Here is a 26,406-nt window from a genome sequence, read left to right on the forward strand (position 1 = left end):
TGGGAACAGATCCTGAGCAACAAGCTTCCTTGTAGTGCTACAAAACCACCCAGTGTATTATGTTAAATGGAAACTGCAGTGACACTTGCAAAAACTCAAGACATTTAATGTATGGTCTGCTATACCAAAGTTGGGTAAAGAGAAAAGTTCAGTATCATATTATCAAATCATGTGAGGATCAAGATAACATTTATATCAGGGCTGAGTCCTTTATGGCCCTCCAGGTGCTGCTAGACTCCAGTTTTCATCAGACCCACAAAGACTGGTAAGGAATTATGAGTACAGTAGTTCATTATAATCTAGAGGGCCACAAGTTCCTCACCCATGTCTCATCCCAAGACAGCAGCACACAAATGGCAATGTTCACTGACTGGGAAGAAACTATTTAGCATACATTAAAAATGTCAAAATTTCTAGTGTGACATACAGTATTAGAACCTTGTGCAGTGGCAACAAATTCAGATGTTGATCCTTTTGACTGTAGCAACCAAGAGTCTGTTAAACATTAGAGCAAGAATGATCCATTGTGAGCAGAACTTATGGGATCAGATCATGTGCGAGACACAGGACTTTATAACACAGGGGAAAGCAGGGTTTAAACTGACATTATCCCGTGAAAATCACATGATCACGGTGAAGAGTTTGTTAGAGCATATAGATTTATTAAATTTTGGAGTGTGTGTGGAATTCTCTTTGACCCCAAGCTAACCTCCTAGGGGCACCGCCATTTCTCCCAAGCGAAGAGGTCATGTAGGCAGCTTGCAGAGGAGAAGGCAGGAGCCCTAGAGAATAACTGGAAATTCCCCACAGGAAGTTTGGGAATTTCTAGACAAGAAAAACCATCACCTCCAAAACCCAACACAATACTGTCTGTTTTCAGCCCCACACTTAACGGCTCAGTGATTAAATCAATGGCCACCCATTCATCTGTTTGTCTTCCTCGATTGTGTTCAGATTCAAGTGCATTGCCTAGACTATTCTTCACCTTGGCTTAACAAAAGCCCAAGTCCTTAAACCCTTTGTCTCGGCTGCAGCTAAGCCATTAAATTCATCACTAGAGGCAAGAATTTGTCTATATAACATTTAGATCAGCTCATCTCAGTGTGCTATAGTCAGAAAACTGCCTGGATTCACGTCAGACCAGACTCTGATGTTAGCTCACTAGGTCATTTTCCCCCACGTTTCGGTGGCCATGTCCTTCCACCATCTACATCTACATTGGATTCCCAGAGAAGCCTTTGGAAGTAAGTATTTCCCATAGATTTGCCTCTCTCAACTTTCTCCCGATTTTTCCTCCTTTACTTTCATTGAGAATTGTGTGTATGTGTGTATGCATGCGCCCTTTGTTGTGTGTTTGTTCTCTTTTTAATAAATATTTAGACTTAATTGGAGTAGTCTGTCTCAGCGTCGTCTCTCAAGGGATCATTTGGTCTTCTGTTATACACTACAGGACATGGTCCCATGAGGGTGTTATTAGGAGCCTCCCTCTCAGCAATTTGAGCTAAATTAAGTAATTCCTCTAATCAGATCCTTCCTAACAAGTTGCACATGCATCACAATTAAAGGAGACTTATCCTGGCAATAAACAGATAATAACCAGCAAAAGGGCCCAAGCTCGACTCAGGCTTGCATCCTTCCGAGGTCGCTAAAATGAGTACCCAGACTGTTGGGGGCAAATTAGCTTACTTGCTAATTAGCTTACTTGCTGTTCACCGCTATGATCTTTGGAATAGCGGTATATAAATAAAACAAATTATTATTATTATTATTAACCAGCAATAAATCATTCATAGGAAAGTCCCACGAATAATTTGTTCCTGGTTGTTACCTGGTTATTGCCAGGATTAGTCTTCTTTAATTGTGATGCATGTGCAACTCTTCACCATGATCATGTGATTTTCACGGGATAATGTCCTTTTAAACCCCCGATTTCCCCCCATGTGATAAAATCTGCAGTTTTAACAGTTCTTCCTGCACACATCTCCCTAGCTGAATGAAGCATCTACATACCAGTACGTCTGCTGCAAGAGACATACACTGTTTGCATATATAGTACTGGGCAAAAAAATGTTGCTGAAAGAGACAAATAATGATATAGTATCTCCCTACCCATATCATATATTGATGCTAACTGGATTAGCAATTGAATCTTACCGTCTACAACAGCAATGTAGAATAAGTTCTTCCTCTATGCCTGAAGGTACCAGGCCAGTTTAGGGGGCATAGAACATGCTGTGTGGCACATACAACTTTGTTCTCCATGAAAAGGGGAAAGCCAAGAGGTTCAGAAGGTACAGCTGGGATTATGCAAATGCTGCCCCAGTATCTGCCACCTAAAGCCCATTGTACCAAATGTTAGAGCTACCTGAAAATGAGCAGCTACCATATAAATCACAACAAAGAACTATCAAGTGTTATGTCCAGTGCATAGATTGCCACTATCAACAAAATCATGCTGGCAACTTCCACAGGAGACACCTGTGGCACTTATATTGGCTGCCAAGAAATCTCACTTCACTTTTTAAAAAATAAATTCAAGTTGTGGTCATTCAATTATTCTCTGAAATGTATGCTTGACAGAAAAATGAATTGCCATGCTACCAAAGGCATGAGCTTCAATGGTTCTGTGTTACATTTAAAAACTAAGTGTACTGAAAATAGAGTTCATTAAGCAAGTCAAATGTCTTGAATAAGGTAACTGGGGATGTGAGTGGGGATGTCTGGTTACTCAAAAAGTCAGTAAAGAGAGATGTGAATTGTGTTGGTTCATAATGATAAATTCCAGAAATATTAGCACAATAGCAGAGATGTAAGTTACTCTGCTGACCACAAGGTCAGCAGATCGGCAGTTCAAGACCCAAGCACCATGTGATGGAGTGAGCTCCTGCCACTAGGCCCAGCTTCTGCCAACCTAGCAGTTTGAAAGCTTGTAAAAGTGCAAATAGATATATAGGTACCACTTTGGTGGAAAGGTAACAGCATTCCATATGCCTTGTTGTTCAGTCATGCGGGCCATATGACAATAGAATTGTCTTTGACAACTCTGGCTCCCTCGGCTTAGTAACGGAAATGAACACCTTTCCCCTACAGTCAGACACGATTTGACAATCATGTCAAAGGGGAAACCTTTACCTTTTTACCTTTAGCAAAGATGTATGAGTCCCTGTCCTGGGAAAAGAGCGGGAAATAAATAAATAAATAAATAAATAAAGTATGTATAATTTCCAGAGAACTCAGAAAGCATGACTTCCAGAATTACTGAGAAAACATGTCTTCTAAAGAATTCAGCATGAGTTGAGCAATCCAGCAACCATATGAATAACAATTCAGAACACATCCATGTGAGAAAAGAAGCACAGAGGGACTATCATAGTAACTTGGGAACTTCAGGGCATTTCCTCTATTTTTGCCAAGATCTGTAGATTTGTCACTAACTGTTTATAGCTGCCTCTTGTGGTTGTATAAGAGAAGTAGCCAGCTGCAGAACTTGACACTTAACCAATACGTAGCAGAAGTAAGAGAACAAGCAACATATTCTTGAAGTCTAATTTTGGAGCTGAAGTAGCAGTTCTATTATTTTTAAGCTACACAATGTGGAGAGCAGGGAACATTATTCCTGCATGAAATTGAAATTCTACCTGAATGTTACTTAGATTGGTAAGTACATGCAATCACATTCTAACATGCATTGGTTGTTTGAGTTTGTTTTTTAAAGATTCTTTCATGTGAAAAATGTGTAGTCATGACACAAGTTCCTTTCTCAGCTAAAAAGCAGCAGTATAGCAAGACTTTTTAAGCTGCTTCCAAAAATGAAATGTATTTGTTTCTTTATATCCTTTAATACTCACAGATAAAAGTAATGTAGAGCGATCTTGTAGCATCTCAAAGGTGCTACAAGATCTCTCTACATACTGATTCTACAGACTAACACAGCTATATCTTTGAGATAAAAGTAATGAGAATGTTAAATATTTACTACAACTTGGTCTAACCAGTAAAATCACTTAAATAATACTGTTGCTACTGACTCCTGTCTTCATCAACATAAATAGGTTTGGGGTTTTTCCCCTTAATATTTTATCCTATGTCACACATTGGCTCTCTCAAGGGTTTTTTTTTTAATTGTATGTAAGAGCTACAACTGAAATAGATGATGGCAAAGATATTATTTTTAAAATCTCCCCCTCCAAAAAAGGCAAAATAGGAGACAAAATAGCTACTATAATTGTCCTAGTAAATAGTGACATTCAATGAACACTTTACAAAGTATGAGTTTCAGTTATGTGATTTAGTGGTTCCTTGTGTGTAAACTGGGGCAAAGGGACAGAGAAATCCCACTCTTCCCTCCTTTTCTAATGTTATTATGTAATTATTTCACATTAGAAGATAGTAAAGTGAAATTCATTCTGTTTATTCCACTGAAACATTAGGGGGGGGGGGGGGGCACCAATAAGAGAAAATAAAACTTGCATAAATAAAGCCAATAATTTTTCTACAGCATCCTTATAAGCAAAGATGGAGAATTGATCAGTGAACAGTACTGTAAATTCCTTACAGCACATTTTAAAACTAATTCTCACAACAGAGAATGCAGGATTAGAAATGTAGTTTCCCAAATCAAAGCACTAGATTCCCAGCTTCTGATACTGGCTGGATTCCCTTCTAGATGCAAAAGAGAAATCAAGGGCTTTATACATTATGAAAACTGCCCATTTTGTCTCTTCGCAAATATTTCTGTTACTCTTCTCTTATGCTCTTCTTAGATTTGCCCCGTGTGAATTCACCAGGAAGATGTTTAATTTCCAGAAAGTTGTGCCACAGATAAAAAGATAAAATTGTGAAAAAGATCACAGGGTTCTTGCTAGGAGGGAGCAAAGTTCCTGAGATGAACAGGAACCTGAGCCAAATGGTGCCTTCCTCCAGCATCTGTCAAAATGGGGGCAGAATGAAGGCTCCCCAGCTGCAAACCCTTTCTGATCCAAATGACATTTGACTGTCTCACCACCAAAATGGGGGGAAATATTTTAGAAAAATCTGTTTTTTTTCTCAAGTTTCCCTGTGCTTGGCTTTAAGGAAAGGATAAAAAGGGTTCTATTCTAATCCTTCTTTAATGCAAGTATGAGCTCAGTATTCCAAACCACAGAATCCATCAGACAGCAACAGGTAGGCATATCAGCACAAGTACATACAAAACACTCACCTGTTGAACAATAATGGCTGGGGCTGTGTTGGGAATGCAGAAAGTAGTGCAGTTTTGAAGGAAGGAAAACAAGTTTAGAAACATGCAAGTATACCATGACATTTGGGAATTATGATTCTGTATGCTTACAGCATGCTCCTAAACAAGTTCTACTCAGAGGTTACTTTAACTGAGTTCAGGAGCACTTACTTCTTAGTGTTGATATCTAGTAATAATGCAGTCTTCAAAGGCAGAGGACATAGGTCAAGTTTATGGGATAGAAGTTATTGAGGGCAGAAATGTTTGGTAGAGAGCCAGTATTTCAAGCATAGTTATTGTTCTTGCTTATTTTCTTAAGTTAAACAAAATGAAGGAAACTAACAGAATCATAATTTAATCTTTCCTCCTGCCTCCCCAAAAATTCATGAAAACATCTTTGAAGATGTCTCAAGAGGGGGGGGGGGGAAACCTGGTGTAAAACACTATTTTTTCACAGGTCTTAAACACAAAATAAGTCTAATTTTATGTAGAGTTTATTTCTGAAATCACTTTAGCCTTCTAATCTCTAGACCCAGCACACCCTGTGTGTTCATTACAGTTGCTCCTACCTGCCCTTTCATTCTGTCTTACCCATTGTTATTGTTCACTTGAGAGGCAGTTTTCAAAGTTTCATGCCTTAAAAAAAGAACAGACCAATCAAATTTTGCCATGCATGCAGCTATATTCTTCAGCAAAGATATCTGCTGTGGGAAGGAAGCTGCCCAATAAGACAACAACACAGAATTGGAGGAAAACGCCACAACTTTATTAACAAACAACACAAAGGGTAGGGTTGGCCCAAAGCATAAGGTCTGGATCTGGAAACATCAGTCAACACTCAGGTTGATTGATGTAAGGTTGTTTGGTCACGACCAAGCATCGGGATGAAGTAGGGGCAACAGAAAGCCCTCTCGCATATATGCAACCGGTCAGTTGCAAATTCCCCTAGTCACCGAGAGATGTTCACTCAATGTGGCCCCCGCAATGGCCACACCACCTGTCCTCAGTGCTCCCGGGTCCAATGGACTCCCGATCCAGTGCTGCTGCCCTAAAACAAAGTTGTGACAAAAACAACCTAGCCAATGGAGGGAGGGTGGGAGAGGCGACCTAAAATGGCACCAGATGACATGTGACGTGGCCTTAAGTAGGCCCACCCACCAATAGGGGGCCTGGAAAGAGCGGAGGCACTGCCTCCCAGGCCCCTACCACCAATAGGCTTCACTCCGGGGTCTCAGCCAGCCAAACATGGCCTCTTCCCTGTTGCAATGCAAGCTGGAACATGTAGTCCTAGCACCTGGTGCAAAAGAGCTGCCCTTTCCACCCCAGCAACCAATGGTGGGCTTTCTTGCCAGCCTAAAGGCTGCTGGGGTGAGACAGGCCTCCACAATTGCAGAAACTAGGGTGCCTTCTGCCCGAGCAACAATACTGGCACAGTAAGTTGGACGATATCATTAATGGCTTCAAAGAGGCCCATAATTATGCTTTCTGTGGATCTGTTTAATACTTGTGATCACATAATTTGTAAACTGGAGAGATTTTCAAAAACTGAGAGCAGACTCCAAACAAAGGAGCAACATTTCACCAGTGGTCAGTACATCAGCACAAGTTCATAGAGTAAATGAAACAGAAGGCTGCATCATCTTCTAAGTTTCTAAGTTGTAAGTTCTGTTCCCACCAAGCCAGTACAATGTATTTCAGCATGAACTTAACTATGAACAAAGAATGCCTGTCACCATATGTTACCCCTAAATAACCTAAACAAGGCTTTTAAAAAACCCAGCCTCCCAACTGCTACAGATCACAAGACAGGAATATTTTTGTATATTTAGGAAAAGGAAAAATTTCACAGAGACTGAAAGTGGCAGTGGTGGATTCAGTTCTGATAAACATGCTTTCAGTGCCTTTTGCAAAATCTTTTAAAAACAATTACAACAGTAAGGAGCCTCAGACAAGAGGAAAGATTATTTTCTTATGTTAAATTTTACCATATTAAAAATGAAATTCTAATTTTTATCTTACAGCTAAGCACTCTTCCCTCTTGTACATAAAGACCACTGTCTCATGTTCCTTAACAGAAAATCAGTGACCAAAGGAATCATCAGAACAACATGCAAAGTCAAGATTAAAAGGTAAATAAAGTTTGCACTCCATTGAAGATTCCACCATCCATGTGTTGACACTAGCTTTTAGTTTTAGGGATGGAATTTTAGTTTGTATATGTTATGTACTGTTTAGGTACAGAATTTTATTTATTTGATGATGTAAATCATTTATGCATTTTATGTGTTTTATGTAATTTTGTAAACTTCTTTGATCTTTTTGGAAAGGTGGTATATAAATAAATTTATTATTATTAGCTTTTGTGGCCCCTCCAGACAGCAGGCCTAACCTCATTCCAACAGCAGCTCATGTCATATCCATTTTATGCTCCCTCACCACTGTTCACTCAAGTGCCTGGAAAAATGTCATGGTGGATTTAGATTTATGTTAGATCCATGGATTAACTTGGGTTATCTGTTCAAGCAACAACATTTATTACGGCACATAGCCAGCACAAAGCAGTAAAAGGTATTTAGGAAAATCAAGGAAAATATGCTCATGTGTACACAACATAAGTAAAATGTGGTTACAACATTCGACCTTGGGACATGGGCTATATATATTTGCTGTAAGGAAAGCCACTAATATTCTAAAATATAAATTTAACATGAACCTTTAACTAGCCGCTATCGACACATCTATCTCTTGGGAGATCGTGTCAGGAACATGTAATTTTGATAACCCTTTATCTGTTAAAGCACAAGCCAGTGGCTTCTTAACTTTCCTGGCTGCTTCCAGAACAGATTTTCAACCTTGTTTACTGCTGTTATGCTACCCTGTCTGTTCTTTGCCCCTTTCTCTTTAGAGCACAGGTGAGATATCTCTTTCTTCCTAAGAGTCAATTTCATTTTTAAAGTAGTTGTCATGGTCTACATTCCAATAACGGCTGGGACAAAAGGCAAAAGAATGGGAAATATCCACATATTTATAGTTCTTACTGCTGGTAATTAAGGGGCTGTACAGACCGCTCCTTTTAGAGTCAGATTGGAGCCACGGCCACCGCATGCCATGCCCCAATCTTGCCATTTCATGGTGCAAAAAGGAGCTGCAAAAAGTGGCTCCTTTCTGCACCACAGAAAGGGCACCATAGCCACGGGGCTGCAGCTTTTCCGCAATCTTTTGGTGCTGCGTCATGTAGACACAGCGCCAGAGAAGCTTTCTGATGCCACATGCCATGTGGTGTGATGCACAACATCATGCCAGCCTGAGAGCAGAGTTGAGGTGTGTGTCATGTAGACACCTCAGCCCCACTCCGTCCCCAGGCCAGCCAAAGATGTCAGTTTGTACAGCCCCTGAGTTTTAAGAAATGCACTTCAACCTTTTTGGGGGGAAGGGAGGAGGAGAGAGGCTGCACAAAGACTGGGAAACCTCTGAGTCAGCATGAAGGGACATGGTCATTTTGGGAAAACCAAAGGTTCCTGTTCAAGGTCTACATTCCCCATTCTTGCTATGCAACAAGAGACCACAAATGGTTGATAGCAACCATTCCTAACAAGATGGTTTCATATTCCCCACCACTATCAAATGAAGGATGTTTGTACATATAAATGTTAACTACAACTGGTTATAATTTATATTCCATTTCGCTTCTTAAATGAAGATTCTTCCTCATGAGCGCTCATTCAAGCTATCATACAGTTTTAGCTAGTCAGACCTCTGAATTTGTGGGGGATCCATTCTCTCCCCTCCCCCTGAATACGCAAATCTGTGCATCTCAAGTCCCATTAAAAAAAATGGTGGTGCCCCGCCCACACACCGACTAGCATGGTCACCTGCAAGTGCCGTCATTAACCAAAACGTGAGCTTCCCATCCATGGATGGCTAAATCCATGGATGGAAAGTCTGCCAATGAAGAGTGTGGACTCTATTGTTTAATACATAATTTATCAACTTGCAAATCAAGCAAACTCCCTTTATTATGAAAAGGACTGATTTTTCACTCCCATTGTTAACCTTACTCTAACATATGTGATTAAGGTAAGAAATCACAGAGTATCATGAAATTTTATTCTCAACTGAAATTCTCACACGAGGGGAAAAAAATAAATCAAAATCATATGTCATGGGTACACCACCTGCAGGTCTCACCTGCTCTTTATGAAGTTGCCCAAAGCTGGGTTCTTTAGATCTATAGAGAAAACTCTATAAATCACTATTTACCTGCTGCAGTAGCAATGAGTAAATGACAGTTTACCTGTTATTTATCTACTGCAACAGCAATGAATAAATGACAATCTCAATAAAAATTGCTTAGGGACAGGAGTGCACTGAAATATGGGCATGTGTGCATCCACATACACCCATATATATGCAGTCTCATGCCCCCAATACCTTTCGGGATGAAAATAATATGCATTCATCTCAATCATTAAAATAAGCAAAGTGACACTTCACAGTTAATTAGAGATTCATTAGCAGAGACCTTCCCACCCAGACTCATTTTAGATGTCTTGGAATACAGCTTGTAACAATGCTAGTGGTGATGGAAATGATGAACGTTTTAGTCCAACATGTAGCCTTTATGTATATGTTTTATCAAGATAACATAATATAGAAAACTACGAAGGGGCAGAATTTTCTTACAGGTGACTTTTTTCCCTCTGCTTCTAGGAACTGAAAGTGTACTAGAAATGCTCAATTCTTCAGGAAACTACTGCATTTACAGCAAGGTATTAACAAAACAAGCTCTCCCGTTGGCCTATGGTCTCATCTTTATAGGAGGAATCCTGTTAAATGGGGTAGCAGCCTGGGTTTTTCTACATATTCCAAGCAAGACCAGTTTTATAGTCTATCTGAAGAACATTGTTGTTGCTGATCTAATCATGAGCTTAACGTTCCCTTTCAAGATTTTTGCTGATTCAGAAATTGGACCATGGCAACTCAACACTGTTGTCTGTCGTTTCTCTGCTGTTATTTTTTATTTAAATATGTACATGAGTATAACATTATTTGGACTCATAGGCTTTGACAGATGCTACAAAGTTGTGAAGCCACAGATCCTCACCTCTGCTCACACAGTTCGTTGCAGCAGAATTGTCTGTGTTGCCATGTGGGCACTGCACACGGTTATATCACTTCCTAATAGTATTCTTACAAATAAAACTCCTACCAAAGAGAATTCAAAGTGTGTGGACCTGAAAAGTACTCTTGGAGTCCAATGGCACCAGGCTTCAAATTACACATGCCTAGCAATTTTTTGGATTGTGTTCCTTCTTTTAATATTCTTCTACAGTTCTATAGCAAGGAAGATATATTTTTCCCACCGAAAGTTCAAGAAAAATTCCAAGTTGGCTAGGAAAAAAACCAATCGAAATATTTGCACCATCATGCTTGTATTTATCATTTGTTTTGTTCCTTATCACATTGGTAGAATCCCCTATACATTAAGCCAAGCTTCATCACAAAACAGGTGTGAAGAACAAAAAGTGCTGTTTTACATAAAAGAACTTGCTCTCCTCCTATCAGCTGCAAATGTTTGCCTTGATCCTATTATTTATGTATTCCTCTGCCAACCTTTCAAGCAAAGACTGTACCAAAAGCTGCACCTCAAAATGAGGACATCTGAGGAATTAGAAAACTCTAGATCAAGAAAGTCAAATGCAATTTGTGAAACAGTTGTTATTTCATAAATTCTGAGATTCAGCTATTTATAACATGCTAAGACGAGCAAATGTTTAGATCTGGGAACAGTTTAATAGAGACCTGTTCAATAATGGCATATTGAAGCAAGTTTTTACGTTATTACTATAGGGCAAACATCTGAATCCACTGTACTACCTTGCTGCTCTGGTATGCATCCCAATGCCAGCTACCCAAAATTATCCTCTTCCTATTGTCTATCCTCTACCCAGTGCCTATGCCTAAAATTTATATGAGGAAATTGAGACAGGCAAAAGCATCTTTTGCAGCCCAGTGCTATGTTTCCAATTTGATTGTGTATTTCTGCATGGCAGGGGGTTGGACTAGATGGCCCTTGCAGTCTCTTCCAACTCTATGAGTCTATGATTATGATTGTTTTTATTTTGCCTTTTATTAGCCCCACTGCTGTTAATCTCAGTTTCATACTAAACATACCAATTACTAGTGGACACTGTGCTCTGAAAGCCTCTTCCTATTGGAAAGTTCACAGTAGAATCATGGACAGGTTTTTCAGATTTACTCTTCAAAATCATTTTACCTCTACTTGAGAATTCCCTCACCATTTCCATCCCCAACTCACCATCCAACCTTCCTTTCAATCCTACAAGACATATCCATTGGTTAAAACCTATAAGCTTAAATCTTACTGAGAAAGAGTCATCTGTGAATTTTCATTTGCTCTTTTTTTTTTACCTTTTCTCTCTCTCCCTTTCCAGAGCTATCATCTATCCTGATTCCTTCCACCAGTCTTCAAATAGCCCCACAGTATCTCTCTTTCCAGTATTGAAATGTGTACATTTGGCACCATCACTTTCATATCCTCATTTCGTGTTCCTTTCAGGTTTTCCATTTCTTTGTATCTTAAGCAATTCTCGTGTTGCTTTAAAGCATTGCAATCTTGTTCTTTAAAGCCCAATGATCATGCTTTAAAGCATTGCAATCTTGTTCTTTAAAGCCCAATGATCATTCAAACTATTCAGCATGAATTCACCTGCAGAACATCCCTTCCTCCTTCCTTTTCCAACTTCATTTTCTACCATATTACTAACATACAACTAACCATTCTGTATTTGGCAAAGGTATCTTCACTCACTTGGCATCAATTTTTCTGGAAACAGCTTCCACCATTTAAGCCAACTTTAAAATATGTAATAAAAGAATGTCTGTGGTCCAAAACACACTGCAGAAATAATCCAGTTTGAGACTTTAAATGCCCTGGATCAATCCTAGAGAATTCTGGGAACTGTAGGCCTCATTCACACTATGATATATATCAGTCTGAAAACTGGTTTAAAGAGGGGTCGTTCACACTAGCACTGATTGTCTCTGATACGATTTGCACAGCGGCTGGTGCAAAACCCATTTAAACTGGTGTTTTTGAATCCAAAGCATTCACTGCTTCTTTTCAAAAGCACTGGGGTTTTTTACGGGAGCCACCAACAGGAACTCAAAGTCAATCCCATTCGGAGCATCCCATTGTCTCTGCTCTTCCTCCTCTTCCTCCTCCTCCTCCTCCTCCTCCTCTCCCCCCCCCCACTGCTGTTCTTTCTCTTCCTCCTACCTCCTCTTCCTCTTGCCCCCGCTCCTCCCATCTCCTCTTCCTCTCTTCCTACCCTTCTTCTCGCCCCGCTGCTGTGTCCTCCTTCCTCCTCTTCCTACTTCCCCCTCTTCCTCTTGCTGCCACTGTTGATTCTCCCTCTTCCTCTCCCTCTCTTCCTCTTGCCCCACTGCCAAGTCTGCCCTCCTCTTCCTCGCTTTCTCTTGCCCCACTGCTGCATCTGCCTTCCTCCTCTTTCTCACTTCATCTTCTTCTTCTTGCTCCCACTGCCAAGTCTGCCTTCCTCCTCTTCCACTTCTTCCTCTACCCCCACCTTCCTCCTCCTCCTCCCCTGTCATCCCCCCATTGCCAAGTGTGAACAGCAATGGGGCAAAAATGCCATGCAGCATAGTGGGAACTACAATTAAAATTAGCATTGCCGAGGAGACCCGGATCTCCTCGGTACAAAAAGGTAAGTGTGAATGAGGCCATAGTTTTGTGAGATATTCAGCCTTCTTTGTCAGAAGAAGTTCCCAAGATTCCCTGGCACTGAGCCAGGGCAGTTAAAGTGGTCTCAAATTGGATTATTTCTGCAGTGTGTTTTGTACCTGTGTGTGTGTGTGCATGCACCTGTTTGGTGAACATAGTCATAAAGGAGACTGTGATGTTCTTATTTGAGATGAGCATTCTAATACACAAGAAATGTATCAAGAAAGTGGGAGAAGTGTTTCTTTTTCTGTAAAATCCTACATCAGTGTAGACGTTTAATAACCTATGTTGGTTTTGATATACAGTAGTCCTTGGCAGTTACACTAACCAATTTATGGTATTCCATAGATTCATATTTAAGGTTGAAAACTCCCAGTATCTCCCAATCAGCATGACCAGTAGGAGTTGAAGTCCAGATGAGGGGTGTCCATAATGCAAAGAGTGAACTGACTGATTCTGGTATCAGGAAACAACAGACTCATTGAGTTCAGTAAGTTCACTCTTTGCATTATGCACATTTTCTACAGTGAGATACCAATTATTTAAACAGATGTAGTACTTGAAATGAGTAGCTTATTTACTTATAGTTAGATGCAATGGGATCCAAAGAACTCCTTTTGGATAGTGAGCCCCAGAAATCATGCTCATCCAATGCTACTTTGCTTCATTCTTTAATAGTTGGCTGTATCTTCAACTACTTTTGAAACTATCCTCTGGGTAGTTTCAATCGGCTTGTTACATAGTAGGAGTGGAGGAGGAATGCTGTTCAAGAAGAATAAGTCCAAGCTCACTTGAATGTGTCAAACAAATTGCAGAGTTCTTTGTACAGTGTCAAACACTAATTATTTAGATAGTATCAAATGCTGTTAGCTGTGATCAATGAAAATCAGGATATCTGTAATCTTTACCTGTTTGTGTTGCATCAAACTATAAAAGTTGGTCCGCCCCACACATGCATGGTTATGGCCTTGTTTTTACTCTGCAACATATCTAAACCAACATGAACAGCCACAGCTTGCCTACAGTACATTTGTATTTTTAATGAAATGAATTGTTTGCTTGGATTCCTGGACTTTTTGAATATATTTGTATTCAAAATTCATATAAACATCAAGAATATATGCTTTGTTTTGAATAAAAATAAAATAAAACACATTTATTTTTCAGCAAGTCCTTTTTTAAAATGACAATCTGAAATATAACCTGAATTTCAGAACTATTACTGAAGATAATTGCTTATTTAAAACATTACAAACCGTTACTGTCACTCAGCAGAAAATCTTTCCACTCTGCTTCATCATCTCTTCTGGAAACTAAAGAGTTTATCAGTCATGAGGGGGCCCGTCATGCTCCTGTCACCGAAACATCACCAAACAGCAACGGGAGCCTCCTGGTGGGATCGCTCCTGGCGCTATTAAAGGGAAACGCTTCCGTGTTCGTCATGGAAGCATTATCATAATTGTTTTAAGAAGGGGACTTTCTTAATAACGGATAAAATCATTATTAAAAAAGCCCCCTTTTAAAAACAATTATGATAACAGTTCCATGATGAAAACGAAAGCGTTCCCCTTTAATAGTGCCAGGAGCGATCCTACCAGAGGTTCCCATCACAGATGGATACGCTGGGGCAACGGGAGCATGGCGGGACCCCTCAGGTATGATAAACACCTAAGTGAAGCAAATGGCCAAGAAGGAGCAGCCAGAAGCTGCTCCCAGATTGATCACACAGGGGCAGCGGTGAACCATAGCCCTGAGGGTGGCTCCTGACATGACCTCAAATAGAAGCAGAAAAAAACCACTCCTTTTGGGACTGAATTTGGGTCCCTTAGGCAGCCCCCGGGCAGCTTCTGGGCATGTGAAGGGATGTCATATTGAGGAGGAAGCAAGCTTGTTTTCTGCTGCTCCAGAGAACAGGACCTGGAACAATGGATGCAAGCTCCAGGAAAAGAGATTCCAGCTCAACATTAAGAGGAACTTCCTGACAGTAAGGGCTGTTCAACAATGGAACACACTCCCTCGGAGAATGGTGGTCTTTAAACAGAGACTGAATGGCCACCTGTCCAGGATGCTTTGAATGTGATTTCCTCCATGGCAGGGGGTTGGACTGGATGACTCTTGCAGTCTCTTCCAACTCTATGATTCTATTATTCTATTATTCTATGTGCATTGTGTAAATGTCACACCCCCTGAGCAGCTGGAAGCAAGCCCAGTCTGCCTATCTGTTTCAGGCCAAAGCATTTACAAGATAGCGCTCCCACAACTCAGAGCTCCTATCAGGCTCCTAGTGAAACTGAACGGAACAAATAATTTCAACAGTTCCAGGTGTAGTGTGTTGATACAGATCCAGAGATTTACTTTCTATCTGAAAGCAGGTATGACAGTGGAAATTTTGCTCCATTCTCAGTGGGAAAAGGGAGGGAATAGGAATAAGGCCAATTGGCATTGAAAAGACATACTGTTGCTCTGGGACAACAAAATCATCTCAGATAAAAATCTGCAATAGCCTTTTCTGCCCACTGCATTTTCTACTAGACAAAAACTCTCATCAAGGGCAGGTGCAGCCCAGCACCTCTGGAGAGCATCTGACTAGAGATGGATGAACTACAATATCACTTCATTCTGATTGAGCATAGCAAAGCATAGCATTGACTTTCTTGGCAGGATCTTTTTTTAATATACTGTACCACATGACTAGGGTTGCCATAACCCGGCTGCAACCGGGAATTTCTCGATTTTGGGGGGTGCCGCCAAAAACCGCCCCCCCCCCGGTTGCAGCCAGGTTGCTGCTGCCTGCAGGGCCTCGCTGCCCTCCTCCTCCTCCTCGGGGAGGTGGGGAGGAAGAGGAGGGCAGTGAGGCCTGCCTGGGGCGGAGGAGGCGAAGCTGGAGGTAGCGCCTCCCCGCGCGCCTGCACCACCCTCCTCCTCCGCCCCCTCGCCCCCAGGCCGCGCGCCCACATGGAGGAGGCGAAGGCGGATGGAGCCAGTGCCTCCTGCACACGGGTGCGCGGGGAGGAGGAGGAGAGGGGGAAGAGGAGGCGGGGGAAGGTGGCACGGGCACGCGGGGAGGGTGGCGCGCCCGCGCGCAAGAGGCACTGCCTCCGTCCACCTTCACCTCCCCACGCAGCTGTGCCACCTTCCCCCGCCTCCTCCACCCCCTCTCCTCCTCCTCCTCCTCCCCCTCCTCCTCCTCCCCGCGCGCCCATGCACAGGATGTATTGGCTCCGTCTGTCTTTGCCTCCCCGGGTGGCCGCGCCACTCACCTTCTCCTCCTCCTCTGCCCTGTCCGCCCCAGCCCCCAGGCGAATGGAGGAAAGGGAGGAGGAGGAAGTGGAGGAGGAGGAGGAGGGGGAGGAAAAGGAGGAGGGGAAGGAGGTGGTGAGTGAGTGGCCAGAGGCCTCAAGGTGGGTTTTTTTTGGGGGGTGCTTTTAATGCTGACAAGTCTCCCTTGTTTTGACAATGATAGTGCAATGATGATGATGATGATGATGAAGATATGAGTCAGCTTGAGAGGCATGCAAGCACTGTTTCTGAAGCCAAGAGAGTGTGACTTTCCAAAGTGACTTTTCTGTGTGTTTTTGGTTCTGAGGCAAGGCCAATGTAAATTGCTGTGATTTTTACAAACTCATGCGCCGTGAAGAAAAACCAAAGTCCCTTGACACACACTTCTGAGAAGTACACTTGGTGCAAGAACGGTGAAACCACCTTGACATGTTCAATATGCATAGCCATGTTAAACCATGCTAAGTGTTAAACCCAAGGGGTTTGGTTATGGAATAAGCCTCTGATGCAAGAGATTGCCATGTTAAGTAAAGCCATGTTCAATGCCCAAATGTGCTGTTGTGTGTGTTTTGGAATGGAGGTTGGGGGTGTTTGGCCAGAAAGGGAAGTCCATTTCTGCCATCTGTCTAGAAATAATGCCCAAATGTCCTCCATTTTGATCATGCCTAAGAAACAGGCAGTTATATTAACATTTTTAAAAAAATTATCAATTTTTTCACGTGTCCTCCATTTTTTTAAAATGTGTCCTACATTTGAAAAATGTGTCCTACATTTGAAAAATGTGTCCTACATTTGTCCTGGTTTGGAGGTCCTGACTTATGACAACCCTACACATGACTAGCAGGCCCATCACAAATGAGAGACTAGAGGACTCCACATTGAGCTAGACAAGCTATTTCTGAAGACTGAGAAAAGTTCTTGCTTATAAAGTGTCATTTCTGGATACTTCTGAGCATTTTTATACATGCTCATTTGATTTTTGAGTTAGCTTTGGACAGCAATAGCTAGATTTGATTAAGGTTACATAAGGAAGAAACCAGATGTTAAAAATATGTGTATTTTTCCATCTTCCTTCACATAAAGGGATTTGCTTTGAGATGTATGCCTCTGGAATCAGATTTGCCAATTAAGCCTGTGTTTTCCTCCAAAGACCACTCAAAAAACAAAGTGTGCTAAATAAACGTACATAGGTAATAAAAAGCATGAACTATGACACAAAGTTAGTTATCACTGTTCAGGGGATGCCTCTGCAAACAGAAGTGCTAAAATTATCTAGTTATCATATGGATTGGAGCCCACAACGTTTATGCTGAAATATACAGTCTGCCCTCCCCATATGCAGGGGACCCATTCTGGACCACCACCCCCTGCTTATGAGGGAAAGAGCATATGCTCATGCCTCGTAAGAAATAATGGGGCACGTGCTTGCGGCGGCGCATGGGGTGCGTGGCGCGAGTACGCGCCTGGGCTTGCCTTCTACATGAGCTCAAAGCCACGGAAGGCAAGCCCGCCTATAAGGAGGGCCGACTGTATGTGATCTCAAAAGTGTTCCTGGATCCCTCCTTATCCCCCTCCCCCTTTTCCTTCTCATATTAAGTAGTGTGATCCTAGATCATCATGGAGGCAAATCTTCCAAGATCTTATACGCTGGTGATTAGCATTTCTGGAAACCATCTTTTTCCTTTTGTTTCTTCCCCCCCCTTTTTTTTTTTTTAAGGCTTCTAATTATCCAATGCATTGCTTCGCCACTGTTCATGGGAGTTCTTTCTATTAACCATGATACATAAAATGAACCTCTACATCCAGAATAAATACGCCTCTGAATATCAGATGTTAACCATAAATAGGGGGGGGGGGGGTTCTGATACTGTACACTTCATGCCATGTCTGTAAGCTTTGAAGAAGAATTTCAAGACCACCTGTTGGAAACAAGTCTGGACTAGATGATTATGAACCGCTTACCCAAGGCTGCAAAATGAGTGCAAGACATTGGTAAGGTTAAAGACCTGAACATCAAACCCAGTTACTACTTGTGCTTTGTTTAAATATTCATCCATGCATTGTATTTATATTCTGTCTTTCCTCCAGTGAAATCAAGCTGGCTTACACAGCTCCCCTATTCTCTGTATTTTTTCCTCACACTAAAAAACCAAGCTGAAAGAGTGTAATGGACCGACATTAAACAGTGAGTTTCAAGGCTCATTGAGCACTTGAATCTGGATTTCCCAAGTCTGGCACTTTAACCATTTCAATGTACTACAGCAATTCTCAAATTTGTCAGTGCCATGGGATACCAGACTCAAAAGAGCTCCTTTTCTTTCCTTCTTCCATTTTGACAGAAACATCACTACCAAAGCAAAGCATTTATTCTTCATGTAATCCATAACTCTTATGGAATTTACCACTAGGCATGATGGCTTCTAGTACAGAAACATTAAGAAGAATTAACAGGATGGATCTTAACTCCAGGTACATAGTACAGCAGATAAATTAAACTTCTTGTTGCAAGATAGATTACTGAACATCACCTACTGACAAAAACATTGCCTCTGTCACTTCTGGCTCTTAACCTTCCAAAGGCATCTGGCTTGCCATTGATGAAAATAAAAATATTGGATTTCTGATCTCAGCCACCAGGTATCTTCTTGTATTCTAAGTAATCAGAAACCTGATCACATTAGTTCTGTCCTCGGCCCATCACTCTTTGACATTTTTATCAATGACTTGGATGATGGGATGGAAAGAATCCTTATAAAGTTTGCAGATGATACAAAACTGGGAAGGTTTGCAAACACACTGGAAGATAAGAACAGAATTCAGAAAGATCTTAATAAGCTAGAAAATTGGGCTGAAACTAACATAATGGAATTCAAGGAAGAGAAATGCAAATTTCTACATTTAGGCCACAAAAAATAAATGCACAGATATAGGACATGTACCTACAAATACTGCCTGTAAAAGGAACCTTGATATTATTACTGCTCATAAATTAAGTCTATTGCTGCAATATTTTAGCCTGCATTAACAGAATTATATTTTCCAAGTCAAGGGAAATAATAATCTCATAATGATCCTTTGGAAAGGCAGTATATAAATAAAATTATTTATTATTATTATTATTATTATTATTATTATTATTATTATTTTGTATTAGTCGGGCCTAATCAGAAATAATGCATTCAGTCCTGGTCATCACAGTTTAAGAAGAATATAGATAGTTGGAGCAGGTTGAAAGAAGAGCAACAAGGATGATAGGTGGTATGGAGAACAAAACATATGCAGAAAGGTTGAGGGAGCTGGGCATGTTCAGCCTGTTAAAAAGAAGACCGGGGGGGGGGGGTGTTGCATGATTGTACTCTTTAAATCTCTGAAGAGTGCAGGTTTGTTCTCTGCTGTCCCAGAAGGTAAAACCAGGTCTGATAAATTTAAATGATTTCAACAGAACATTAGAAGGAATTTCTTGATGGTAAGAGTGGTTCAGCAATAAAAACAATTACCTAGAGAGGTGGTGGGATCTCTTTCTCTGGATGTTTTGGCTTTGTTTGTTTTTTTTAAGAAATATGGATAGATACCTGATGGGGATGCTCTACTTGTAATTCCTGCATTGAGCAGAGAATTGGATTTGACAGCCTGTGGGGCCCTTTCCAAGACTATGATTCTATTCATTTTCTCTTCCGCGTACACAGAGTATGTTGCCTCATTACAGACTGGTTTCTTGTTCATTTCCCCTCCTAATAATTTCAGATTCTAATATTAAATTCTCAATAAAGTTTCTTTCCTTCTTCTAAAATTACATTTCCTCAAACACATACAATTTTATTTCAAAAACACAGTGAATAATGCCAAATTGCCAACAATTCAGTTAGTCACAAAGGGAAAAATAAATTGCTGTTCCACAATTCATTCTCTTTGAGCAATTTTTACCAGTTTAATAAGCAAACACATGTTACACAGGCGTACACCTTCAGTTGGTTTTAAGTTTCATATACGTCAACCAGCAAATCTGAAAGCCACAAGAAAGCCTCTTTTACAAGACATCAGCTAAATAAAGAGCAAGGAAGCCAGAAAAACAGTTGCACAAAGGAAGAAAAGTCAGCATGTCACTTAGCAAAGGGCTGGTCAACTGACAACACTAAAGACTGTAGCTGTTTCGTTTGATGCTTCCAAGACTTAAACAGCTAATAAAACAGGTATGTAACTTTTAAAATTCTAACTAGGGCTGTATCCACACTGCAGAAATAATCCAGTTTGACATTGAGTTCTGAGAACTATAGTTTTGTGAGACATTTAGACTTCTCTATCAGACAGTTCTGTTGCCACAATAAACCTCAAATCCCAGAATTCTATAGCACTATGACAGATAAAGTGGTGTCAAACTGGACTGTGGATGCTGCCTAAATCTGCTGTGATCATTTAAGCAAATACAAAATATAAGGCATGTAGCTTGTCAGAATTTATAATAAGGGCAAGGATCATACAGGCATTCCATGTTGAAAGCATGGCAAGCTACTAGTAGAAATGGATGAGAGATATGCCAAGGTGTGCAAGTTCCATGTTCCATGTGGTGTGCAAGTCATGCAGATAAATCACATATGAGTCTTTATCAATGCTATTGGCTTTCTGCATGTATCATCCTGACTACAACATCACAACTCACTCTTGGGCACAGTGATGTTAACATGGCGACATGGTAGATTATCAATCAGAGCCTTATGGGCATTCAGTTGAGGGCATTGTGGCACGTTTTAACAAGAGCTTGGAAAAGCTGTGGGTTTTGGACTATAATTTACACACTGGCAGCAATTTTACTTCTGGAACTTACTATTCTAACTACATATAAGTACTGCCAATAAAGCAGAGATAACTGATTAATGTTTTGTCAGAAGATGCCCCTATAGAAGTAGGTTTGCCTCCACAAAAGTCTGTGAAAGTGTTTCTTAGTTAGCAGTTAGTGGTTGGGCCCTAATCCTCAAATCTGGTGCAAATTTAAACTACTTTTCCCTAAGAAAAAATGTTTACAAGTTTGACAGCAAAATTATTTTTCACATGAGAGATCCATCCAAATAATCCATTATAGCATTCCTGAAACTAGTGTTTATGAGAATTTTTTTGTTCTTGTTTTTACTTTTTCAACACAAATATCACTGGGCCAAGGATGTTATTCTTTGTCCCTATTGCAGCAACCACAATCTAAATTGCATACACTTCTGAAGCAGATAATGTGGAATTTGGGGAGAGTAAGAAAAGGACCAGATTTTCTTATGACACCTAATTATTTAGGGTTATGAGAACAAAAATGAATTTTGAGGTGGTCCAGAGTACATCTCCTAATTGTGGATGTGGATATTAAAGTGGAATATGAGATTCAGTGTAAGAAAGTGTAAACTGGTGTATATGATATGACAAAGCTGGGACAAAAAACTCTCCAATTTAAACAGTTTTAAAAGTGGATAGAGAAACTCATGAAAGTTAGGGTCCTAAATGGCTACTAGTCATGATGGCTATACAGTATACCATCCCTAAGATCAGATGCAGTGTGCCTATTTATATCAGATTCTGGAAACACAATATGGAGGGCACAACTGTATTCCTGTCCTGCTGATCGACTTTCCATAGGCAACTGGTTGGCCACATATTGATTAGAATGCTGAACTACAGGGCCTTTGGTCTCACTCAGAAAAAACATTATTACATTTTTCACATCTAGACATTTTATTCCCCCTATACTTGAAAGAAGCTTGGGAAGTGTGATACCTTTCATGAACCACTGCTTAGATTAAATCCTGAGCGCTTCTGTGTTCAATTTTTTAAATTTAATTGACAAGTCTGAAGGAGCATTACAGATTACCACATCATGTGGGTTTTGGCCTTGGAACTCCCATTCATTAGTAATGAACAAATGTGTTCCTTTCTGGTGACCTATAAATTGTTTACCACTCAGGCTCTTATGATTTATCACCAGTTGAATGCTGCTAAAATGACTCACCAAACACACCCACCCATATCTCTGTGGGGCCACTTTTACAGGGAAGAACAGAGAGAAGTAACATGGATGGTGGGTGGGCCTCTCATAATGCAAGGTTTTCAGCCTACTTCATAATGTTTCTCTGAAGAGGTTTGTATACCTGGTGCAATGGATATTGAGCTTTGTCATATTTACTAGAGGAAGGCTGGAGAAGGAATTTTTAGGTGGCATGTTCTCCAGCTTAAAGGAGAATGGCGTTTTCACACTTCTTGAACATTCCTTCTCCTGACTGAGGCCTAGGATAATTAAGAGAGAGTTAGCTGTCTATGTGGATGGCTACCTCTTTGCTATTTGGGAGAGAGTCATGACTTTGACAAGAAAACTATAAGAATAGAAGGGGGCAGGTGATCTGAGATCTGAAGCACATCATAAAGGACTGCTGCTTCTGACAGTGAAGGTACTGTTCACTTAAAAAGTAATGCAGGTTATTCAGTAAACAACCTGTGCCCCAGCACTGTTTTTATAAACTAGTTCTATGAACCAGGTTACTTTAACAAACTTGTTGCTTGTTTAATCTCAATTTTCAGTGTCTGTCTCTTTAGCGTGGTACAATATTCATGTGTATGAAATACTCTCTGCACTTGAAATCACTTAAAGAAAACTCCGGCAAATAATTAGGTGTCTTATGACACCTAATTATTTAGGGTTGTGAGATGTACGTACCCCTTTTTGGCAACTTAGCTTTGCTTATAAACCTAACAATCCAAGGACAGTTACACTGGATTTCTCTCTGCTCCCTAAGAATACCACAATACTGACTGGGTGGGGGCAGCTGAAATCTGTATTATATGCTTAACGGAAGCTCATATTTTAGGGTTATTCAGCTGGGAACCATTACCTTGTTCTCATTTCTTAGAAATGTTAAAAATAACTATTTCCTCTTCAGTGAGCATAATACAACAATGTTTACTTCCAGTACAGCTACAAAACAGTTCTACATAAGATTAGATTATAATATGCACATTTATAAAAACATTATGTGCAAAAAAGTCTACATTACATCTTAATTATAAATATTCTAAAATAAAGCAAATGTAATACCACGTAACAGATAAGCAGGGGATGAAAAGAGTTGAGAGAGAGCCGACACAGAGATGTGTGTTGAGAGGAAGAGAGTAGGATAAAGAGTATCTAAAAGCCTGCCCAATTAGCTTACACACTGTAAACCGCTTAGAGAGTGCGTAAGTGCACCGATAAGCGGTATAGAAATGTACCTGCTACTTGTACTTGCTACAATGTTGGATGTTAATGAAAACACACTAAGTTTGAAGTTAACATACATAAGATACTTTATTTCTATGTTTCTCAATAAAAGCAACTGTTTCTTTAACAGTGCATGACTCAGACAGAAGTGATTACAATAAAGAAAAACAATCATGCTACCTAAAACACTGAATTGGTTTGGGACCCTGGCCCTTATACGCTTAAATATAGTGTTAATAGGGTAAAAGCAAGGCAAGTGTTAGTGACAGGGGACTTTCTGAGATTGGAAGGTAAAAGCAACCTATAATTTGAAAGGTGGTCCTATAACAAGGGAGTTGGAAGGTATGGACAGATGTAAAAAGGCTTTGTAAAGAGGACCTTTGCTGCTAACTAAGGTATGCCTGTTTTTATACAACATACTATATATGTAATATATGTAGATATTCTTAACATATGTAAAAGCCAAAGCCAGATTGCCAAGGATCTAATTCTCCAAATAGTTTACCGTTGCATGCTATGCACTTTGCCTTTTATACAGAAGCAGGTGTATTTGTTCATTCATAAATCACAACATAAGGCTATTTAATATAAATAAGAGTATAAACACTTGAGTCATGCAGGTGCTCCTGCACCTCTCAGGTATCCATGACAAAGCTGGAACGTTAGGGCAGGATAAAAATGTGATGATCATTTATCCTAACATTCTTCAGAAAAAGTAATTATATTTATATTTATTCTCTCTTTCTCCAGTGTCCACAGATTTTGGTCATACACCAGCTCACAGTTTCCCTCTCCTGTATGATAATTAAGATGTCCTTAACCAATTTCTCTGACTGCAATGTGTATTCTGAAATGGAGCCATTTACTTATTTTTATTACTTGATCTTTCTTATTGGGTTCATCGGAAGCTGCTTTGCCTTGTGGACCTTCACAAAGACAGAAGAGAACCGCAAATGCATGAGTGTTTACTTAATTAACCTCCTCACAGCAGATTTTCTGCTGACCCTTGCCTTGCCAGTGAAAATTGTTGTTGACTTAGGAGTTGCCCCATGGAGACTGAAAATATTTCACTGCCAAGTAACAGCTTGCCTCATCTATATCAACATGTACTTATCAATCATATTCTTGGGCTTTGTAAGCATGGACCGTTGCCTTCAGTTAATACACAGGTGCAAGATCTATCGTATCCAGGAACCTGGTTTTGCCAAGATGATATCAGCAGTAGTCTGGACAATGGTTCTCTTTATCATGGTGCCCAATATGGCAATTCCAATCAAAGAAATCAAAGAAGCACCAACTGTGGGCTGCATTGATTTCAAAACAAAAGTGGGAAGAGACTGGCATGTATTTACCAATTTTATATGTTCTGCAATATTTCTAAATTTTTCAGCCATGGTGTTGATTTCTAACTGCCTCACAATCAGATTACTCTATCAAAACAAATACAACAGAAATTATCACAATGTGAAAAAAGCTCTAGTGAACATACTCTTAGTCACTGCAGGTTACATAATATGCTTTGTTCCTTACCATATTGTTCGGATTCCATATACTCTGAGCCAAAGCAAAGCTATAGCCATGGACTGCTCTCTCAGACAATCCCTCTTCAAAGCTAAGGAATCCACACTGCTGTTTGGTGTATCAAATCTCTGTTTTGATCCTATTCTGTATTTTTATCTTTCAAAGACATTTAGACTGAAAGTAACCAAGACTTTTGTATCAAGTAAAGATAAACGAATTCTCCCAAATAATTGGGAAATGGATGGAGAACATACAGAGAATGATGACATTTCAACTAAGTGACTCCAGATTTTTCCAGAAGATGAATGTACTGTACATTAAAAATATATTTGTCTCCTAAATATTTTCCACATCCTTCCTTTAAGATGAGGTTGCAGGGACCTTTGGTTTTCAAAGAAAATTGCTATACAGTTGGCCACTTCCATCTGCTGGCAGGCTTGCCATCTGCTAATGTAAGCATGTGCAGATGGCCCTGCCCCATCCACCTCAATAGTAGACATGGCAAACCACCACTGGAAATAATGAGACTTAAAGTGCCATGTTTTTTTTGTTATCTGTGGGGGCTCCAGATAACCAACTGTATTTTGTACCCTGAAAACATAGTGATATACCCACAAGGCAAGTTTCTATGGCTGTTTAGAATTTGGTTATGCAAGTCTTACAGGCACTGACTGTCTTTTGCTCCTGGCTGTGTTTAACAGACAGTGGAACACACTCCCTCAGAGTGTAGTGGAGTCTCCTTCCTTTGCGGTCTTTAAACAGAGGCTGGATGGCCATCTGTCGGGGATGCTTTGATTGAGATTTCCTGCATGGCAGGGGGTTGGACTGGATGGCCCTTGTGGTGTGTTTCTACTCTATGATTCTATGATTTTACCATGCTGCCCCCCTTACTGTTTCCCAACTCAATCACATTCAGTTATGATGTCATATGTTTGAACATTTTTTAATCTTTTAAGAGGAGACTGAGGGAGTCTTTTATTAAATGTGCACAAGTACAGCATAGAGCTGACCAATACAAGCATATACACTGGGCCAATTCAAATCCAATACCAATTTGAGCCTTGGTGTTACATGAATAGTAGTAGCAGTAGTAGTAGTTTTAATGCCCCACCCAGTGAAACTCCCAGAATAATACAGTGATTAAAATCACTATCAATTCAATATTACCTCTAGAATACAAGAATTAAAGCTCCAGGTAGCAACACTAAAATAAAGAGCATGAATAGCATAATGAACACAATAGGCCTGTGAAAATAACATTTTCATCTTGTTCTCAAAAGGAAACAGTCATCAGAGTTAAGCATCACCACTGAACAATGTGCTCTTCAGTACCTCCTAGGAGCAACCAAGGTTCTAACTGGGAATATTTCCATTTCTATGCAGTTTTCAGCCACA

At 40.3% G+C, this 26,406-nt stretch overlaps 3 protein-coding genes across 4 annotated transcripts in view; 2 read left to right on the forward strand and 1 right to left on the reverse strand.

The window, feature by feature from the left end:
• Positions 1 to 26,406, reverse strand: part of MED12L (mediator complex subunit 12L) — a 271,105-nt gene that overhangs the window by 167,293 nt on the left and 77,406 nt on the right. The window lies entirely within an intron of this gene.
• P2RY14 (purinergic receptor P2Y14) lies at positions 3,638 to 10,947 on the forward strand. The gene is made up of 3 exons (XM_089509044.1): positions 3,638 to 3,657; positions 7,294 to 7,347; positions 9,929 to 10,947. The coding sequence occupies exon 3, from the start codon at positions 9,949 to 9,951 to the stop codon at positions 10,945 to 10,947; it is 999 nt and encodes a 332-aa protein (XP_089365170.1). The 5' UTR covers positions 3,638 to 3,657; positions 7,294 to 7,347; positions 9,929 to 9,948.
• Positions 20,386 to 25,301, forward strand: GPR171 (G protein-coupled receptor 171). The gene is made up of 2 exons (XM_089509041.1): positions 20,386 to 20,452; positions 24,241 to 25,301. Exons 1-2 carry the CDS (start codon positions 20,420 to 20,422, stop codon positions 25,291 to 25,293), a joined length of 1,086 nt encoding a protein of 361 aa, XP_089365167.1. The 5' UTR covers positions 20,386 to 20,419; the 3' UTR covers positions 25,294 to 25,301.

The sequence above is a fragment of the Sceloporus occidentalis genome, unplaced genomic scaffold (genome assembly GCF_023333645.1).
Source record: "Sceloporus occidentalis isolate IW3139 unplaced genomic scaffold, rSceOcc1.0.p SCAF_2, whole genome shotgun sequence".
NCBI classification, from domain to species: Eukaryota; Metazoa; Chordata; class Lepidosauria; order Squamata; family Phrynosomatidae; genus Sceloporus; species Sceloporus occidentalis.